At 38.0% G+C, this 20,525-nt stretch overlaps 1 protein-coding gene across 8 annotated transcripts in view; it reads left to right on the top strand.

Annotated features, from left to right (window-relative positions):
* Positions 1–20,525, top strand: part of kifc3 (kinesin family member C3) — a 52,027-nt gene that overhangs the window by 5,630 nt on the left and 25,872 nt on the right. Inside the window, exons 1-4 of one of the 8 annotated variants that reach the window (XM_089135304.1) lie at positions 1,038–2,284; positions 12,921–13,038; positions 15,539–15,681; positions 20,134–20,323. In XM_089135304.1, the coding sequence (XP_088991430.1) occupies positions 1,985–2,284; positions 12,921–13,038; positions 15,539–15,681; positions 20,134–20,323 (751 nt within the window). In that variant the 5' untranslated portion in view covers positions 1,038–1,984. Of the gene's footprint in view, positions 1–1,037; positions 2,285–6,492; positions 6,740–12,920; positions 13,039–13,279; positions 13,654–15,538; positions 15,682–20,133; positions 20,324–20,525 lie in introns of those variants that run through there. The other 7 variants (XM_039647472.2, XM_089135305.1, XM_089135306.1 and 4 more) reach the window with 7 other exon arrangements.

The raw sequence follows: 20,525 nt of genomic DNA, 5'->3' as shown, positions 1-20,525 counted from the left end.
GGAAAATTGTAAGTAATCTAGCCGCTTTATTCAGCTTTTTACAGCGTATGCCATTGGAAACACGGTAAGTCTGTCCCTCACAGCCTTACTTTCATACCCGTCATGGCGCTGCTCTGAATAAGGTCTATTGCGAAATATAAAAATATATGTTGATAAAGCACGAAACAGGTCACTGACAGGCCACCTTACTCAACTAAACTTTGGTTAAGTAAGGTGGCCTGTCAGTAACCTATTTCGTGTTTTATCAACGTTTATTTTTATAAGGCTCTAGTGATGCCATATTCTTCTCTTTTTATTATTTCCACTGACGTTGCAGTCCTCTATCTTTTATAACCCTGGTCTGATTGTACCTTTAATTGGTTCACATCTCAGACCGATTTCATTTATTGCTCAGCTCTATTAAAATACTGCATTTGTTTGCAGTGAAATTATTTTCAAAGATTTTTTTTTCACATTGTATTTTATTAAAATGTGTAATGTGCTGTTTAGCCTGTTGATCTGTAACTACTGTATTGGTTAATTTGGTTAGAACAGGCATGACTCTATACAGGCCCCTAAAAAGGGTAATGAACCAGAAGATCTTTTGTTAGTCCGCACTCACACAGTGAAAGTGACAGTTGTTTTGTTTTGTTTTTCTGAAGTTTTACCACAAGGCTGCAGTGATCCGTTATGACCACAAATCAAAATTCAGCCTTCAATATTGACATTGTCAGTTTCACTGTGAGCCAATCTTTTGGTCATCCATTTCTGTGTTATTTTCTTTTCGTTGTCACGCAGCAGAAACATGATGGCAAGTTTGTAAGACGCAGTTCAACTAGGTCATCTCACCATGGCAACAACCAATCAGGGACCAGCTTCTTTATCCTCAGCGGTGTATTTAAAAAAAAATTTTGTTGTTGATTTTCCTTTTTTGCATAGATGCAAACACAGTCGTTACATCATCGGCTAAGAGACGCTTAGCTCTCATGGACTGTAGTGACAGATGGACACCATGAGAAAAGGGAGGGAGAAAGAGTGAAATGCATTTTCTCTCTCAGCAAAGGTGTGGGACTTCACTTCACCAGCGACGCGGGAGCAGCCGGGCTGTGACCATTTGGAGTTTGCCCAGTCTTATGAACCACAAACTGGGATAAAGATAACAGAAGGAGTGGTCTGATATGTGAACCATTAAAAAAAACATAAAACCATTTGTGACGCAAAAGGAGGTAAGGATTGGTTGGATATCAGCTTGTGCCACTGACGATTATGACTCTGTTTGGTTGAAGAATTTAATGATTACTCGGTCAATCTGATTTCTGTGGAATACCCCGGTTGTGATCTCAAGATTACATTTGGAAGTTCTCCAAAGAAGAGGAATGGAGATGTGAAAGATAAGGACCCAAACATTCACAAGCCTTTCCCGGTTAGCGAACCATCTACTCATCTATTATTCCGCAAGTGTGCGTGTGTTTGCATAAGCTTGTTTATCAGGGTGTGTCTTTATAGATGTGCCCAGGTAGGTTAAAATGGCTTTGTGGGGTTTAAAAGCAGGTGTGCATTAGTCAGTCCTCCCTCATCCTCTCTCGGGCGATGTGAGAGGCCATCTCATTTGCCGATCAGATCATGGACAGATTATCAGCCTAAATGAGCATTAGAAGAAGCTCTGATGCATCAGAATAACATGTACTGAGCAGTTTTACCATGGAGAAGGCATTTTCCTGGTAAATACAACAAAGAACTGGCGGGAAAACAAGCAAAAGGCGACTATTATTGGGGAACTTTATTCCAAAACTGGTTATTTGAATTTGTCCTTTTTGGACTTCAGTCTGAAACCATGCACAGCGCAGTAGAGCTGATATCACGACTGTAACTTCAACCAGAAGATAGTGTTCTGTGCTGGCACTGACCCTGAAACGAGATCAGCCGGGATGTCTTTTACAGGTTACTCCATCTCTGACTGAACGTGTTGGCGGACCCATTCGTGACTCTACTAGTCAGCACCATCATGTATGTGCTGTGCACCCTGGTGTTTCTGTCCCTACATAGCCTGTTTAGGAGACCCAGGGCCCTGGAATCCTCTGAACCCAAAGCGATTGAGGCACCTGAGCAGCACAGACAGGATTTAGCCAAACAGGGACGCAAGAAGAAGAACAAGCACCCCTCGCCTGGAAGTTCTGGAGCATTAGAGACCTCAAGAGCCCTTAGACAGCATGACTTTGAAAGATGCCTGGATGGACCCTGCAGAGCAAGTAAAAGAAGATCTTTACCCCTGGATAATGTGCACGAGAGGAGGAAGAGAGGACAGGTGAGATTGAAAGATTTGCACAGTTTTAAGTTGATCTTTAATGTTGTTTGATACATGATCACCGTTCAATCAAGCGTGTTTAAGGTTGTTGTTTTTGACTGATCCATTCAGGAGCTACTGTGTGCCATGGAAAATCTCCATTTAATCCAAAATGTGGTTATTTATTCATTGATTCCTTCCCATTATTTATGAGTGTTGTATTATTGATTTGGTAAAACATCAGATTCTTTGATGGTTCAAGGATTTGGCTGAGCTTGAAAGTTTTTTCAGAATGTCTAGCCATTTTAGCCAACTGGATGTGTTTCAAAACGTCTCATCCCTTATCCAGTTGCTTTTTAGTAGTTTTGTGCGATCAGTTGCTTCTAGAGTAATTCAGAATGTGAATGGCTTGTATGTTTTTTTTGCAGTGTACATGGGGATTTTCTTGTACCTGGAATGATAATTATCATCCTGTCCCATTTCTAATGTTCTTTGTTGTCTGATGGACCGTTTTAGCAGATAAAATCCTGAGTGGTTATGTAAGCAGTGGGTTAATCGGAGAGCTCCCTGTCCTCTTTAATCGTAATTTAATTCATACGTAATGCTCTCAATCTACTGTTCTCTTCCCTCAATGTTCTTTGCTTTCACTTGTTGGATCAGCAGAAATCTCTCCTAGCTGGAATTGGTTTTACTGAACGCTTATTCCACAAGTACCATCAATTCTAGGAAGAATCCTTTATAGACCCCTTTTGCGCCGACGTCACAGTTACGTCACGGCGCTAACTTGAGGCAAAACAAAGTGAAAACTGGAGGCGGCCAATACAAACCAGCACAGATTCGGCTACATAATGAGGAGCTTAAATTATTGTTACTCTTATTAAATGTCATCTTGTTGTGTTTGGTGCAAGAATTGATGAAAAAATAATATGCTGCATCTGGAATTGTGATTTCTAGAAAATATTCACATCGTAATGTCACTCTTTACATTGTCGTCGTCTCGGCAGAACTGCGGATCGTACACACAAGTCTTGTACAGGAACATATAGGCATCTAAAGATTTATATGCCCTCAATTTCTCTTTACAATCGGTTTCTCTATAAGGTAGGTGTAGAAGTCAGGCCACTCAACTGAGGTAACGTTAATCCTGTCAGATTGTCCATGCATTGAGTGAGCGAGTAGGCGGCTACGGGTCGGCCAATCTGGTTCCGTCCGTTAAAAATAACTTTTGGAAAGAACAATTTCGGTCCTGGACACAGAGTGACCTTGCACATTAAGATAAAATCGAATTTTCTCCAGTCATTGTTAAACAAGCTAACAATACTTGCTAACTAGCGTTAGTGAAGCGGCCAGAGGGATCGTTCTGCCTCCACCTAAGCTCCGCCCACAAAAAAAGTCACCATGTTTACCTACTGAAAAGGGGTCTATTGGTTGCAGTGCTCCCCTCACCAAACCAATAGATGGTTTCATGAAGAACCTTTACCATCCATGGAACCTTTCCATTGCACAAAATGTTTTGGTGGAAAAACAAAAACAAATTTGGAGCCTTTATATTTAAGAACTTAAAGAACCCTTTTCCACTATAAAAAACCTTTTGTGCTATGGAATGGTTCCATGGATATTCCTTGGTCTATGTAGTTAAAAGCAACTTGGTCAGCTCCACATTACATAAGACGTACAGTACGTTTCAGGGCTGTCAAATTAATTGAAATATTCATCGTATTTAAAATAAAAATCCACATTTTAATGCAAAATCGGTGCATTTGAATTGTAGGTGCGTTTCAGACAGCCTTGTTTGTGGCGCACGAGATACGATGAGAATGTAACGGGTGTAAGAAGACTTCAGGATCTCATGTTTTTATACGCTAAAACTCTGTGTGATCTGTGCTTCGGCTCTTTGTATTAACCTATGAATAAATACATGATGCTGTTTTGTTCATAATTGTTTATGCAATTTACAAAATTTGATTTATAAACATTAGTTTAAAACTTAAGTTATGCACTTTTTTTGTACAGACATGTAATTTCATTGCATTGATGACTTATTTAATGCATTGCATTTAATATTTTGCTCATTGCGCCGACTTGTGCCCTCAAGAGACAAGCCAAAAGCTTCTCTCCATCTAACTGAAATTATGCCTTTTAGATTTAAACATAATTTGAATATCAATATTTAAGGATATGATTTTGTTTTTTCAGCCATTTTGACAGCCCTTGCGTTTTTCAATCTAAACATTGCCACAAGTGACGCTCTCATTACCATAAACAGAGCTTTATGGAAAGTTTTGTCTTGCAACAGTATCTGTTTGAACTAGATGTCAGAAAAACATTGTCATAGATACTGTATTTGACAGGATCTATCACTTGTGGTGTACAGCACAGCAAGACTGAACATTTAAGCGTCTGTTTTTGCATACTTTTTTAGAGCATGTTTCAGGCCATAATGGTATTCTGTGACATCACTTTTGCAGTGTTGTCATAATCCTTAATGTTAATGAGAGCTTTTTTGTTGGGAAACCAGATTTGCCAGATTTACAACTATCAATACTTTAAAGGGATAATTGACCAGTTTTTCACTCACCCTTAAGTTGTTTCAAGCTTGTGTGAATTTTTCTTCTGCTGAACACAAAAGAAGATATTTTGAAGAATGTCTGTAACCAAACAGTTCATGGGCCCCATTGATTTCCATAGTATTTTTCAATGTCAATACATCCCATCAGCTGTTTGGTTACCCATATTCTTTCAGCAGAAGACAAATTCATACATGCACACAAAACTATGCCTTTAAGTGCTCAGTACTCACTTTTGCAAATGAGTTTCAGAGTGTTTTGTTTGACTTGCCCAGCCACCGATTATCATTAACAGGGCTTGTGTTGTCTCAATGCATGAAATCCTCAGCTGACACAGATTTATCAACAAAGCTGACACTGCTCTTTTAAGACATTAATTAGTAAACTTGTAACACACACACAACAATTTAGTATGCTTTAAATGGATGGCTTTTACAATCCTTTGGAAATGATTTCGTAACGCTGACTTGACCATAAACCGAAATGCTCCATTGAAGAGCAACCGCTCTTGCAGTTTCTTTCTATGTACCAGCTCAAGTTTGCGTTTGTAACTCAGTTACCTAGTATTGCCTCAGTTTGGTCTCATGGGAGCAGAAGTCAGTGTAGTTGCTGAGAGACCCGTCAATTAATACACCACACAAATGAGTGAGCAATTTCTTGTGACCAGCCTAAAGACAAGTATGTTTGTTTATTATTGTTTTGTTGTTGTTAGTGCTTTGAATTTGATGTTTTATAGTAAGTTTAATTCATTCATGCAATAACTTGAATCCAACTCTTTTATGATCATATTTCTAATTTCTGTATTCACATTAAGAAACATCAGGGTGATACTATTAATCACTTTATAATGATAACTGGTCATAATGAAGGCTTCATGAAAAGAAGAAGATAAGTAGTTTGTTTCAGTCTACTTTTTCTTGAAAAATACCTTGTCAAGACATTTATCGACAATATTAATGTAATAATAACAAAATAATATGAAGGCATGTGGGATCCAACAAGCAGAAACCATAAATCCAACAAGCAGAAAACATAAAATGGGATATTATGTCTGTGTGACCCTCATGACTGTCAAGGTCAATATGTCTCTTAAAATATTAGACAATTTGACTATTTAATAAGTAGGAAATTTAGTTCAGAACTTCATATTTTATATTGTCATGTGTTGCAACTTCTCAAAATCTGAAAGAGATGTATGAACTAATATATATATATATATATTTTAGTTCATACATTTTATATATATATTTTTTTCACTTCATAATTGACTAAATTAAAACTTCTTAAAGTGGTATATATTTTTTTCAAAACCAATCGAAACTTGCATGATTTTATTATTTTCCTTTCCTTTATCTGTTGTTGGTCATGTATTCCTGTAGCACAGCTGATACTGACTCTAGGAGCACCAAGGTTGGCTATTCAATTCTTTATACCTAAAATGCACTGAAAGATGAACACATTTAATGAATAAATGTAAAATATTTCAGTGTGCCAAAAAGACGGCAGACACAAATGCTAGTGCAGTGAAAAGCAACACCACGCTACATTTGCATGCTAAAATATTTATTTACATTGGCCAGTCTGGTGATGGAGAGGGAGGAGGGAACTGTAGGATAGGAGGGGAAGGAGGGCAGAAGCGTGGTGTGTGTGTGTGTGTGTGTGTGTGTGCGGCTCGGATTCCACCGTTACTAAGGAACAGCGGCAGGAAAAACGGCGTTGGTGTCAGTACGAGAGTGTGTGCATGGAGAGAGGAGCTGCATGTGTGTGTGTGACACAAAGAGAGCGAGAGGGGCGGCTTAGCGGAGATCGGCGACGTGTGTGTGTACTGTAAACGAGTGTATGCTCACACTCCAAATAAAATCTAAAATGATGAAGGAATGAGCGACAGCAGGATACCGCAGGGACGGAGGTGAGTTCAGAGATGGAGACCAAGCAGAAATATGTATGTCTCTATGCTTTATGTTTTACCTGTATTATATTTAACACACATTGTCTTTCATGACACGCATGCAGAGGTCTAGTTTGTGGACACTGCGTATGGTTTAATGTCCCAGATGTTTGCTGGGGGGATTTACAGGAGCGGATGGATGCGGTGATGTTACTCTTATGATGGGGGATGGGGAAGCTGTAATAACTGGATTCACATGAATGTTTCATGGGCTGTTCATAGCAGAGAAGTTGCATGTGCTTGCGTCCCTGTACTGTGATTTAGACAAAGCAATGCAGGAACAGGAGACAGACAGACAGATGGAGAGACATACAGTACTCAGGGGGGGACTGCAGATGAATGAATGATGCAGGAAATCAGAGCGACAGCGACAGACTGTTGGACCACAGGATTCACTGGTGACAGACTGTCTGTGCACATGCATGTGTCTGCCGAGATGAAGGACTGATGCTGTAGGCTTCAGTAAAGAAATGCCCACTAACAGGATACTTTAGTCTTCAAATGGTCTTCGTTTCCTCTTTACACTTCTGAGCTTTGGGGTCTATATGACCCCAACAATTGATTAATTGTACAAAAAATATACATTTTTAATCATACAAATAATATCATTACTTCTCATCTATTCATTAATACTGTGGTTTTGGAGATATAAAGTACTTTTGTATCCATATACCACATAATTCCTCAACTACACCATTAGCTTGCATATGAAATATTGTTTTTTTATGATACATTGCATTTATGCTCTAGTACTAGGCCTTTTTTTCTGTGTAAAGATTTCAGATTTATGCTGGGGGTTTTTTGACACATGAAGAAAATATATTTAGTTTTTTTTTTTTTTGCACATTTCCCATTCATTTCAATGTGGGGTCATATTGACCCCAAAGACCAGAAGTGTAAACATTTTTTTTTTTTTTTTACATACCATCAGAACAACCGATTCAAGCCCAGTTTTTGTGTGTGTATAGATAGATAATGTATGAAAAGTCACTGAGATTAAGGGAACCTTTTTGTTTTATTAAGTAAAAGTCGATTGGGGTCGTATAGACCCCATGACCCGATTGAGGGCTACTGAGAGCTTTTGTTTTATATTTGAATGTTGAATTGATTAAAAAAAAGTGTGTGTTTGAATTAAAGTGTGTGTTTGAACACGAAATTCAAACATGCATGTACATTGCTACCAACATGAAGGTATACTATTGTTTTGTGCTACTGACTGACAACAATCATAACCCTGTTCATCATGCATTTAAAAAAAATATATATATATATGAATCTTTTTGGATCCATCAGATCTAGTTTTTGTAATTGAGGATATGGGAATTATTAATAAATCAGGATATTTTTATTTTATTATATATTTTTTTTTTAAATGTATATTTGTTTTTTATTTCATCTTTATTTTAATTTTAATGTATTTATTTGCTCACTTTAAGTGTACTTTAATAATATTTATACACACAAACCAAACTAATGCATCATCAACACACTTTTCAGATTTTAATTGTAATTTAGCAATTAAAGCTTTTCATTAATCCCCAAAATGGCTTGAACCTCTTTAAAAGGTCTGCTGTGCATTTCAAATATAAAATCATATTTGTCCTCTTCTGTTGCAGTTGACTTAACATTCTTGATGTTTAGGGTCTCAAAGACCCCAAAGCATGATTTTCAAAAATGTCATGATGTATTATCCTGTACGTTAGCCTATTATTTTCCCTTGCATACATTTTTGTTCATTAACTAATCAAAAACGCTGTCACGTCTGGAAGGACTTTATCGTTATCCAACTGAAATTAGTTGGAAGTTGGTTTGAAAGGTCATATAGTGGGGATCTCATATTGTTTTGAGGTGTTTAAAGGTCTCCGTCTTGAACACTTGCGTTCAGATGTTTTGAATGCCGTTTTAAGAGCAGTTTCTCGGATTTGTACATGATTTTTTTGTGTGTGTCTCTGTGAATGTGGGTAGCAGAACTAAAATAGAAGATGAAGCACAGGGGAGAGAGAGAGAAACAGAAGTAGGTTAATGAGATTCACACACTCCGCTGTGTGTAAGTATGCTGCTGAAGATGAAAACCATGTCAGTGTGATGGGAATAAGCTCTTCCGTCGTTTTCAGCTCGTGAAATGCCCATCTGCACTGGATGAAAGGAATATGTGTGGTGTGCGGTTTCAGATCCGTCGTTTCATTAGAGCAGTCTGTGTGAGATCGTCCCAGGAGACCACCGTGAAACATCAGAAGGGCCTGAGTGTTGATTTACCAATGACGGAGTGTAAATTGACCTTAAGGGAAGAGTGAGAAGGAAAAGCTCTGGGATAATTGAAATGTTGAGATGTTTTTTGTTGTTCACTGTGAGATCATGTCTGGTAGTAATGCAGATCATCATCTGTCTTCAACCCTGAAAAAATGCATCCAATAATTGGTATAGAGTGACTCGCATTTAAATCAAGAGGTCTGTGTACGGCTCCCTCTGGTGGTCAAAACACTGTTATGAGGACTTGTTTATTAATTCCAGAATTAGAGAGAACATTAAGAGTGTGTTTTCTAGCCCTAAAAGCACATTTGAGCTCTTAGGTTTCTTCTCAGGTGGAGTGAGGACTAACTTTAGTGTCGATAGGAAGCTAAAAGAGCTATTTTGAATGAAAAACAAATGCTTATAGAGCTAACTTTTTTGAGCTATTTTAGCAGTGAGGTTTTTTGCATTCATAAGCTGTTGGAAATATCCTACTGCAGTTGTTATTACGAGCTCGTCAAGTGCTGTTGTCGAAAAGACAGGAATCATGGACACCAGGTTTATTCTTTGCATAACAGGAATGAATTACATTTGAAAAAGGACACACTATAAAATGCTGGGTTTTTTCAACCCAAATTTGGGTCAAATATGGACAAAACCCAATGTAATTGTAAAAAATTTAATAAAAAATGTACTTTTGAAAGTGAAAGTTAACCCAACATTTGGGTTTGTCCATATTTGACCCTAATTTGGGTTGCATTTTTTAGAGTATAGTACAACATAAAACAGTTATTTAAAATAAATCCACATAAATACAGACTTCTAGCAAAAATCTTTCCAACCCCAAACTTTTGAAAGTTATTTTTGTCCTCTGTGTGAGCATGAGGAAATCTGCTGGAACCGTGCAGATGTTTTCCAAAATATCAGGGGAATGTGAAGTTAGTGCAAGGATTGGACTTGAGTCCGTCCAAAAATGTCCGCCGTGCCGTCGCGATGGAAAGAGGTCATTTGCTGTCAGCTTAAAGGATTATGGGTAAAATGAACTTGACGCAAGCTGCCTTATCTCTGAGGTGGAGACGCACGACGTCTTCACTAACCTGTTAGGAAACAGATTCTTTTCTTTCTAACAACATGAGCATCATTTTGAAGATGTGGAGCAGTTAAGAGCTGTTTTGTTGTGACTGGAGAGGATAAAGATGTTGTGTTGGATGGGATCTCTCATCAACAAGGGCCGGCTGGAGCGGGATCAGCTTGTGCATCCTCAGGAATGCAGGAGAACTGGATTCATGGTACAGCAGGTGTGTGTGTTGAAGTCAGTGAGAGACCAGCGTGAATAGTCTCGAAGTGTGTTCTGTGCTCTAGCGGATTAGTTTCAGCGTGACCAGCGTGTGTTGTTGGGTTGAGACTGACAGCTTATTCTGCCATTCAGTGTTTAAATACACCTCTGACCCTTTTTTTCGGTCCCAGACATGTTAAATCAGCCAGTGACCCCCTGTACTATGACAGAGAGGGTTTCTGTTTACCACACACTAGCTCAGGCTGAATATTTTGAGATTGATTATCCTATTAAAGGCTTTTTTTATTCATGCTGCAGTGCTGAAATGGGTAATAATGACTTGGTTATATTTCATCACACATTTAAAAGCTGTTTTTTTTTTTTTATTGTTCTCTTATTTTTTTCTGATAATTAATCACCCCATACACACACCCAATGTCATGATTTTAAGATTTTGAAAAAAGGCAATTGTAATTGCGTTTTTAGTGAATTTAAAAATGCTTCTTCTGGTCACCAAGGCTGCGTTTATTTACTTATAAATGCAGTAAAAATAGTAATATTGTTATAAATGATTGCAATTTAAAATGATTTCTTTCTATTTGATTTATATTTGAGTGTGTGCACTTTATTCCTGTGATGCAAAGCTGAATTTTTCATTATCATCACTTTAGTGTCACATGATCCTTCATTCTGGGGGATTGTGAAAAAAACGTGATCATGTATTTTCGAGCCCGTTCTCATCCTTTGGCATCATATAGGTGACGCCATATGACATTTCGTCGAAATACAACACACATGGCATTTAGTGTCAATATAACACCTAAACCTACCCATAACCGTGCGTGTTATATTGACGCTAAATGGTGCCATGTGTGTAGTATTTCGACGAAATGTCTAAATCTATATGACGCCAAAGGATGAGAATGAGAAAGTGTTGTATTTTCTGGATTTTCTTAAATAGAAAATTCAAAAGAGCAGCACTTGTTTGAAATGGAAATATTTTGTGGGATTTTAAAGGTCTTCGTTGTCACTTGAATCAATTCGATGCATCCTTGCTGGAAAAAAAGGATAGATTTCTTTGAAAAAACATCTTAGTGAGCAAAACTTTTGCCTCCAACAGTACGTGGCTGTGCTGGAATAAATAGATTATAGAGTAAATACTGTCATCGCCTTGTTTTTTGCCCTTTTTTGTGGTCAGAAGACATTATTGATAGTCAGTTATGAAGTCATTGGGTGTCCTTTTGTTGTTTGTCTGTCTGCAAGGAGCGTAATCCTCTTCTCTCAGTGTGACCTGTAGTCTGTGCACTCTAATCTCATTTGTAGTAACACCAATTGTGTTTATGGCTCTGAAGATTGTTCAATTGAACAAGTTCTGGTCCCTTTTCACTTTTCCAGGGTTCAACTTCTCAGAAGCAAAATTATCATTTGTTTGTTCCCATTTTCTTCAATGGTAAAATGAAAAGTCCATGAAAGCACTTCTATGACTTTCCAAAAGAGTGGAAAAAGTATAGACATTGACTGCGGTTTACTGAAAAAAAAAAAAATATATGTAGACCTAAGTTTATTATTTATGCATTTTAATTGCATATAACATTTGGGTTTCACAGTTTTTAAAATAAACTAATAAACTTAATGTGATACAGTCATACAGTACATAAATGAAACCAGTAAGAAACTAGCAATATTATTGTAATAGAACTAAGTAATAAACGGAATGAAATAACCATTTTAATATATTTATAATGGGTCAATCCAATTTTTCAATCTCCACATATTTTAACTAATTGATTCATAATGTTTAACTGAAATGTTTTTATGTGCATTCTAAGCAATTTGAATACATGCATTTTTGAAATTATGATTATTTAAATAAAATCAAATAGATGCAAATGGTAAAGCTATGCCATGGTATTTTGAGTGCAGAAATCCTACCCATTTTTTTACCAGCTTTGTATATGAATGACTAGCAAAAATGCATCACATTAAGTTGATTAGTTTGTTAAAACTCTAATTAAAATGTCATATGCAACTATTTATTTTTTTTCATATTGCAGTGGTTTGGACAAATAATGATTCAATTTATTTTATAAAATGTCTATGTAAAACGTTATTATTAATGGCACAAAGGGGCTTTCCATACTTGAAATAGTTAACCCTGGGTTATTGTAAACCCCAGGTAAAAGGGATCCTTGCTACACGTTTCACACTGATAATAATTTACCTGGGGTTAACATTAAATCTGGAGTCGGATCCAGATCTGAGGGGTGGAGCTGGGTAGGTTTAGGGGTGGGTTAGGACTCAGGGGGTGGGGCTGGGTAGGTTTAGGGGTGGGGTTAGGGATCAGGGGGTGGAGCTGTGTAGGTTCAGGTAGATGTAAGGTGGGAGGAGTTGGATCTGGATCCGACTCCTCCCCGTGGATTTCATGTTCTGCAGCGAGGACCATCTCTAAAAAGCAGTGCTCAACCTGCTCCTGAGCAGGGCTTCATAACCCCGCTTCTAAATTACAAATGTGAAACGTTCCTTTACCCGGGGTTAAAAGCGGTGTTTAGAACGAAGATAGCCCTGGGTTAAGTGCAGTGTGAAAAGCCCTAAATGTTCATTACTTGGGTATTTATTGGATTTTGTCTGGCTTTACAGCCGGTCCAGCGGAGTGGTCTGCTCGGCCCTGCGGTCATGTACAGCACACGAAAGACCTGGGACGTCGGCCACACACCCTGCCTGCAGGAGCTCTGGAACAAAGACCTCTCATTGGATGGTAAGCACTGTCACATGGGTGGACTTACAAACCGGTTTGGCAACATTTTTCTGAGGATAGTTTGAATGTTTGAGTATATGTAGTGGTTAGAGAGTAGAAGAGAGATACATTGCTGGTGTGTGTGAGAGAGAGAGAGAGAGAGAGAGAGACCTCTCTGGCTCAGTCATCAAGGAGAGCTAGAGGGATGTGTCTTGCCCGCTCACAGGGAGCAACAGAGACAGACGGATGCAGAACAACATGCACTCCAGGTACAGAAGGATAAATCTCCTTAAAGACGAGAGGAGGGCTTGAACACTGGGACTATTGTGTGTGAGTGCAAGAAAAATATGTACGTGTGCTAATGCGCTCTGTGCTGCATGGGACGATATAACAACAGGCACAGCAATTGTGTGAGAAACAAAGACCAAAAAGGACTAAAAAGGGAAGCAAACAAAGAGGAAAAACAGGGAAATGTCGAGTGCTGGCTTTTGCTGTGATGCAGTGACAGATTTGCATTCAGTCTGACACTCTTCCACGAAAGCGGCTCTACTGCTGTGTCATCGCAAACCGTACCAGCGAGAGGCTGCATGTCTCATCTGTGTGAGTGTAAACGAGAGGTGTTTGGCAAACGAAACGGTAAATTGTTGTTTTTTGGGAAGGTTCATGGCCACATTGAATTCCAGGTTAATGCATCACTCGCAGCAGGTTGTTATCTTATCCTCGGATGTGTGTTTCTGTGGTTCCCAGAGGACCTTTACCAGATTGATTGATGATGTTTTCAATGCATGTTTATCTTGAAGGATTACTTCACCCAAAAATGAAGATCCGGTCATTTACTCACTGTCCAGTTGTTCCAAACCGCGAAGGGTTTCTATTTCTTTCAAGTTACACAAACAGAGAAATTAACTTGTTTTTTATGATTTAAAGCTGTTATTGATGGAGGACTGAAGCTTCTAAAGGGAAACCAAAAGCGTAAAAGTTGTCCACTTGACCAGGGGACGTCTGGAAGAAGTAAAAAAAATGCAACTAAAAAAGTTCAATATATGCTCATTCCTCGTGTTAATAATTAAACTCTGAGATAAACGTATCATTTCTAGCATTTATGTACCTACTTTGCAGTTCTAGAAGACGTGAGACTCTTCAGACCAAGCTATCAGCGAGAAGTTTGTCTTTAAACACATTTTAAAACCGAAATGACTAAAAGCAACAAAATGTGTTCACATGAAAACAACGTGGACAGACGCAAACACTGGCCGCTTATTCATATGACACCGCAGTTTTTCCTCAATTACCTCTCACAAAGTAGCCTTTGTTTACATTGTTTGTAGATGAATATCTACAGTACTTCGTGTTCTCGATACTGTATTTATTTATTTTTTCTGACTGAGAAAAACCACTTTAGATGATTCACCGAGAGCACAGTCTGAACAAATACAAACTGATTCAGAGCATTTTGCAAACCCGTTTGTCCAATTCGCTTCCTGAAAAGAAAACACTCAAAAGAATGGTTGGTTCATAAATAACTGGTTCACTGGTTCAGTCAACAGAAAGACGTGTAATAACTGCTGAAATATTTGCTGGGAAAACATCTCTCAGGTTAATCGGAGCCCTCATGCTTAAGTGTGTACAACCGTACAGCTGTATACGCCACCGCACAAGACTCTTGACTTATATTCCTAATCTTCTGAAACCATATGTTGGGTTTATGTGAGGAATAGATGGAAATTGAAGCTGTTTTTTTTTTTTTTTTTTTTTTTGAAGATCTTGACATTTGCTTCTAGATCCCCTTGGTGTGTTCATGAGAAGTAGCTGTCCAATCAGTGAACGAATCATTCTTTTGAGTTTATTTCTCATCTAAGTTTTTCATCTAATAATTATATTTTAATTTATTTTATTAATTTATCACAAATATTTTTTTATAGTTTTATCTTTAGTTAACAATAATATCCCTGATCTGGACCACTTTCATGCTGCTTTTGGGTCCATTTCATCACGAAATATATAATTTATATAATTTAATAATAATAATAACAATATTTACTGGTGTGGTAACACTTTACAATAAGGCCCCATTAGTTAATGCATTAACATTAGCCAACGAGAAAATAATTTGTTACAGTTAACATTAGTTCATAAAAATACTAATTATTTTTAGTTTGTTTGCTCGGGTCCATTAAATAATATTAACCGATGCAACTTTTGATTTTAATAATGTTAGAAATGTTGAAATTAACATTTTAATTAAAATTAATAAATGCTTTAGAAGTATTTTTCATTGATTAGTTCATGTTGACTGTTTATTTTTGTTACATTGTTACAGTGTAATTATATATTTAAGTACTGATTAATATTAATTAACAACATTTACTTACTATAGGGTTAGGGTTAGTTGCAAGTAATAATGCATAATTTAATGTTATTGATTTGGTATGTAACAAAAACACTTTAAAATAGTGTTACCTCTTTACTTTTGTCAAAATAATCATATTTACTGTTTTTGTTGTTTGTGTGTTTTCTTCAGCGAGTTCCCTGGATATCCTGATGAGTGATGGTGAGGAGGAGAGCTCCTTCCTCTCGTTACCCAATTCTGTCCTTCAACGACACCGTTTGACCTCTGACCTCGCTGAAACGGCAACCTCAGAACAGCAGCAGTTGCTGATACAGGTACGACCCTGCGAGTGGTGTTAGCAAAAGCGTTATGATTTTTCATACTAGGCATTCTGGGACTTTTGTCAGTTCTAAAGGATCAGACACTTACTTGGCTAAAAATTCAACATTAACCTGGACAATTAATATTATTAGTGGTTTCGATTCAGGGGTTTGCTTCTAAAAACAATTCAGCGCACTTTACTTGCCTGAATAGCAACGGTCGGGCAACACATTTTCTCTAGATTCTGTGTTTTAGACCATTTACGCCTACCGTTTGGGGTAATTTTTAAAGAAATGTATACTTTTATTCAGCAAGGATGCATTCATTTATTACAAAAGTGTCAGTAAAGACATAATATTACAAAAGATTTCCATTTTCAAATAAATTCTGTTCTTTCTGGAAAAAAAATACTAGGCAGCACAACTTGTTTTCAACATTGAAAATCCTGTTTCTTGAGCAGCAAATCAGCATATTAGAATGATTTCTGAAGGATCATGTGACACTAGAGTAATGATGCTGAAAATTCAGCTTTGCATCTCAGGAATAGATTACGCTTTAAAATACTAAAAAAATGTTGATCATTTAAATCATTCATAGAGAAAGAGGATAGTGACGTATTTAAAGAGACAATTGAAGATATGTGAGTTTATAGGATGTATTTGTATTAGGAGGCCTTAATAGTTTGTATGTGTGTGTTTTTTTTTTTTTTTTTTTTTTTTTTTTTTTTATGTTCATTAATCTTGAAGATGTGAGTCCTGTACAAGATATGCTAAGTTGTAATGATGCGAAAGACATCAATATGTGTCTATACTGTATTTTGCATTTTTGTTCTGGGTGTGTGTGTTTTATATGTTGGTAAATAGTTAATAAATATATTGAAAAAAAAAATGTTGATCAAACAAATTCAGCCTTGATCAGCAGAAGAGACTTATTTCACAACATAAAAAATGCATTAAAAATATGCATTCAATTCTCATCCATCTGTTTCTGTGATGGTGTGTTGTGGTTGAATCATCTTCACCAGATCACTACACCCAGGAGCTGGTTTCTGTGCGACCGGTCTGTTCTATATCTGTGTGATCTTTGCGTAATTGATTTTACAGGTTTCATAGGTCACCGCTAACAGGCAGCACTGCCTTTGTGTTCTGTGTTTAAACAATGTTATCTGCTTCAGGGCTTCTCAGCGCAGCTGCTTGCTCAGACTGTCTGTAAATGACCACGGGCTCAGTTTGTTTCAATGTGAGATTCCCTCAGGGTAACATCTGCAGGCAGATCCCATTTCATTTAGTTGATTAGATTAGATTAGATTAGGGCTGCTTTAGATCTAAAACACCTCACTGTTTTTGAGCTTTAAATGGAAAGATTGATAAGAATATAATGAAGGATTAGACAACATTTGAGGATGGGAAGTTCGGTCTGTACTTGATCCATTGTTACCCTTTTTCCACCAAAAAAAGAACTGGTTCGGAACTGGTGCTGGTTCAAAGTTGGTTTGGAGTTGGTTCAACTTGCGAACCGCTTCAGAACCTATTTGTTTTTCCACTGACTAGAGCGCCCAGGGAACGACGCCGTTACGTCACTGTGTACGTCGCCATACGCTTGCAAATACAACATTACTTTCGGATTATCTCTAACTTGTGTACCAAGAAAGCTTTAAAAACAATTGAAATATGTAAGTCTTTTAATCTTTTCGTTTGATATGTAATCTTTTCTGATAATTTATGTACCCCTGTCTTGTGTCTTTTTTTTCTTTCCATTTATTTGTTCTATAATTGTGACCGTTTTCTTCTTTGCTTATAATGTCTTCAATAAAAAAAATTACAAAAATAGAAACGCTTGCGTTACAATTACAAAGGCGGACTCCATCGTGTTTCTGCAAATGTTTCTTTTGGCTTTGCGATCCTTTATTATGGTCAGAAAAGATGTTCATTGATAGTTCAATGAACATCATTGAACTATCAGAACACATCTAAACTTCCCCTCCGGTCTCGGCTTGGTCTCGGTCTTGGTCTCGGTCTGTGTCTCGACTTGGTTTTGGTCGCGGTCTTGGTCTCGACTTGGTTTCAGTCTTGGTCTTGGTCTTGGTCTCGGTTTAGGCGGTCTTGGTCTTGGTCTCAACTTGGTCTCAGTCTTGGTCTCGGTCTCGACTTGGTCTTGGTCTCGACTTGGTCTCAATCTTGGTCTTGGTCTCGGTTTAGACGGTCTTGGTCTCGACTTGGTCTTGATCTTGGTCTTGGTCTCAATCTTGGTCTTGGTTTAGGCGGTCTTAGTCTCGACTTGGTCTTGGTCTCGGTCTCTGTCTTGTTCTCGACTTGGTCTCGGTCTCGACTTGGTCTCGGTCTTTGTTTCGGTCTCGACTTGGTCTCGGTCTTGGTCTTGTTCTCGACTTGGTCTTGGTCTCGACTTGGTCTCGGTCTCGGTCTTGGTCTCGACTTGGTCTTGGTCTCGACTTGGTGTCGGTCATGGTCTCGACTTGGTCCGTCTCGGTCTCGGTCTCGGTCTTGGTCTCGACTTGGTCCGTCTTGGTCTCGGTCTCGATACCCTCTGGTCTTGGTAGTGTCTTGGTCTCGGTTTAGGCGGTCTTGACTACAAGTCTAGTAGGTCGTAAGCTCTTCATGAAGTAATATGTCGTTTGCCTTTAATCTTCCAATAGCAGCCTTCATATGTGAGCAGAATTTGTTGAAATGCCATGAATTTCAATTTATCCTTGATTCTAACTTTGGCATAACTAACAGTAAAAATATGTTGCCAATGCATAATGCATAATATGTAATAACATTCTGAAACTGCATTTGAAATTAATAAGGATCGTGATACTGAAAAAACACAAGAAATGAAATATATTTATTATGATTGATTTAATTTGACATGGACACGGACCGATGCCCAAAGTGGTGTGCTCTTTAGGACGGGGTTTTGTTGAAGAGCTAACAAAGTAATTTATGTTCAACGTTCTCGCTCTTAAAATGTAGATGTGTAATGTCAACATGATCATGTATGTCTAAAGGATTGAAGTCTGTTTTATTCCAACCATTTCTCCTTATCGGAGGCTTCCAGAGATATTTAGATTATACATATTTACGTTTTAACAAATTTAATAGTGTAACGCAAAAAATATTTAGTAACTTTGTCCCCCTTTACATCAAAACTAGGCTAAGTTGTAACTTGCGCATGTTGAAAAGATATGACTCCTGTAGCTCATCTGGAGTTACATAACACGATCCGCTGTAGGTTAATGATACATTAGGAGCACAGTCCTCCTCTCTTTGATCTCCAGGGGTGGGTGAAGCTTCTCTGAAAAGGACAATCTAGAGTAATAGAGATTTGAGTGTGCTTGGGTTTCCAGTCTTTTCAACATACCATCAGCGCAGAAGAGATCCGATTGGTTGGAGATCACATGTATGGTTTGACCAGGCCTCTGCTTTTCAATGCATTGACGGCTCTTCTCAATACAAACAATAGTTTAGACGTGGGATAGCTTTGTATGTGCTTCTCTAGATCTATCTGTGTTGACCAGGTAGAGGTACAGTGAGTCGGTAGTGGGAATTCCAGCCTAACCAATCACTGAAATACAGAATTTTAAGACATCAGATTTTCAAATCTTCAAAATAGCTATCATCTCAAAGAGTTGGTATGTGCACATTTTTTCCTGCAAATGTTCTTTTGTGTGTCATCTGTCATCCATCAATGTCACATCATTGATCGTTTTGTTTTCATGCTCCTTTCTTCCCTCTCTGTCTTTTTTTTCTGTGTCTGCACTGCCGTCTCTCCATTTCACCTGCACAGAAGGTTACTTTGTCCTGTTCCTGGACGTCTGCCTACGTAATTCCCATTCTTTCTTTGTGCTTAGCTGTGTGTGCTACTTGCCTCGTTCTGACGTCATCTTTACAAAACACACTGTGCTGCTGTAAAGTCTAAACTCTGTTCGTAGTTCTCCTTGTTTGCTTAAATCTCTCTACTAGAGGTTTTGTAGTCGCCCGAGTCCCTGAAAGCTGTATCCGAGGTAGTTTGTGCCAGTAGAAATAGTCACTTGCTCATTAAGTTCTATTGTGAAGTTAAAGGAATTGTTTAATTTTGTCATGTATCAAAAATCAAAAATATGTTAATGTTTTCTTTTGATACATGATGAGATATATTTTTGCAAATGTCCTGGCTCTTTTTGTTACAACAAAACCATACAGTTTTTAAAATCTGAACTTGAATTGAAATTATAAAATTGTGTAAATAAATGAATAATATTGTAAATAATGTAATAAAGCCATATGTGTTTGGGATGACATGAGTATGTTGTGTAAATGACACTTGAAGAACCTGAAGAGCACTTTCTCAGTAACCTGGTTTTCATTTTCATTTTAATAAAATCCTCCCACTGTTTAAATCTGCTTCCTGCTAGTTTGTGTGTAGTTGTTCAGGTCGTACAGCTGGCATTCATGATTGAATTTAACACAGATTTCTTGTGTGTGCAGACGCTGCAAGAGAGAGTTTGTGAGTTCCAGGCACGCTTGCGCAACGAAGACGCAGCGAAACAACTCCTGCTACAACGACTGCAGACACACGACGACCACCATTACGAGGAACATTCATCCTTTAACCAAGAACCTCAAGAGCAGCTCAGACTGAACGGTGTCCAGCTCAACCAAGCTGTGTCCCCTACAGGTGAGAAACACATCATGTATTGGTCACACTTTATATCAGGTGTTGTTAACTATGTACTTTCATCAAAAAATTTTGTTAGGTACTTATTATTGTGTTCATGTTGCTGCTGTTGAGGTGGGATACGGGTACGTTTAGGGACCGGTTTGATTTGAGTGGGTTTAAGGGTGGGTTAAGGTGTAAGAGAAGGGCCTACGGAGGAATT

Source organism: Pimephales promelas, chromosome 10, assembly GCF_988280905.1.
Source record: "Pimephales promelas chromosome 10, fPimPro1.hap1.1, whole genome shotgun sequence".
Lineage (NCBI taxonomy): Eukaryota > Metazoa > Chordata > Actinopteri > Cypriniformes > Leuciscidae > Pimephales > Pimephales promelas.
This window is presented reverse-complemented; position numbering and strand designations above follow the sequence as displayed.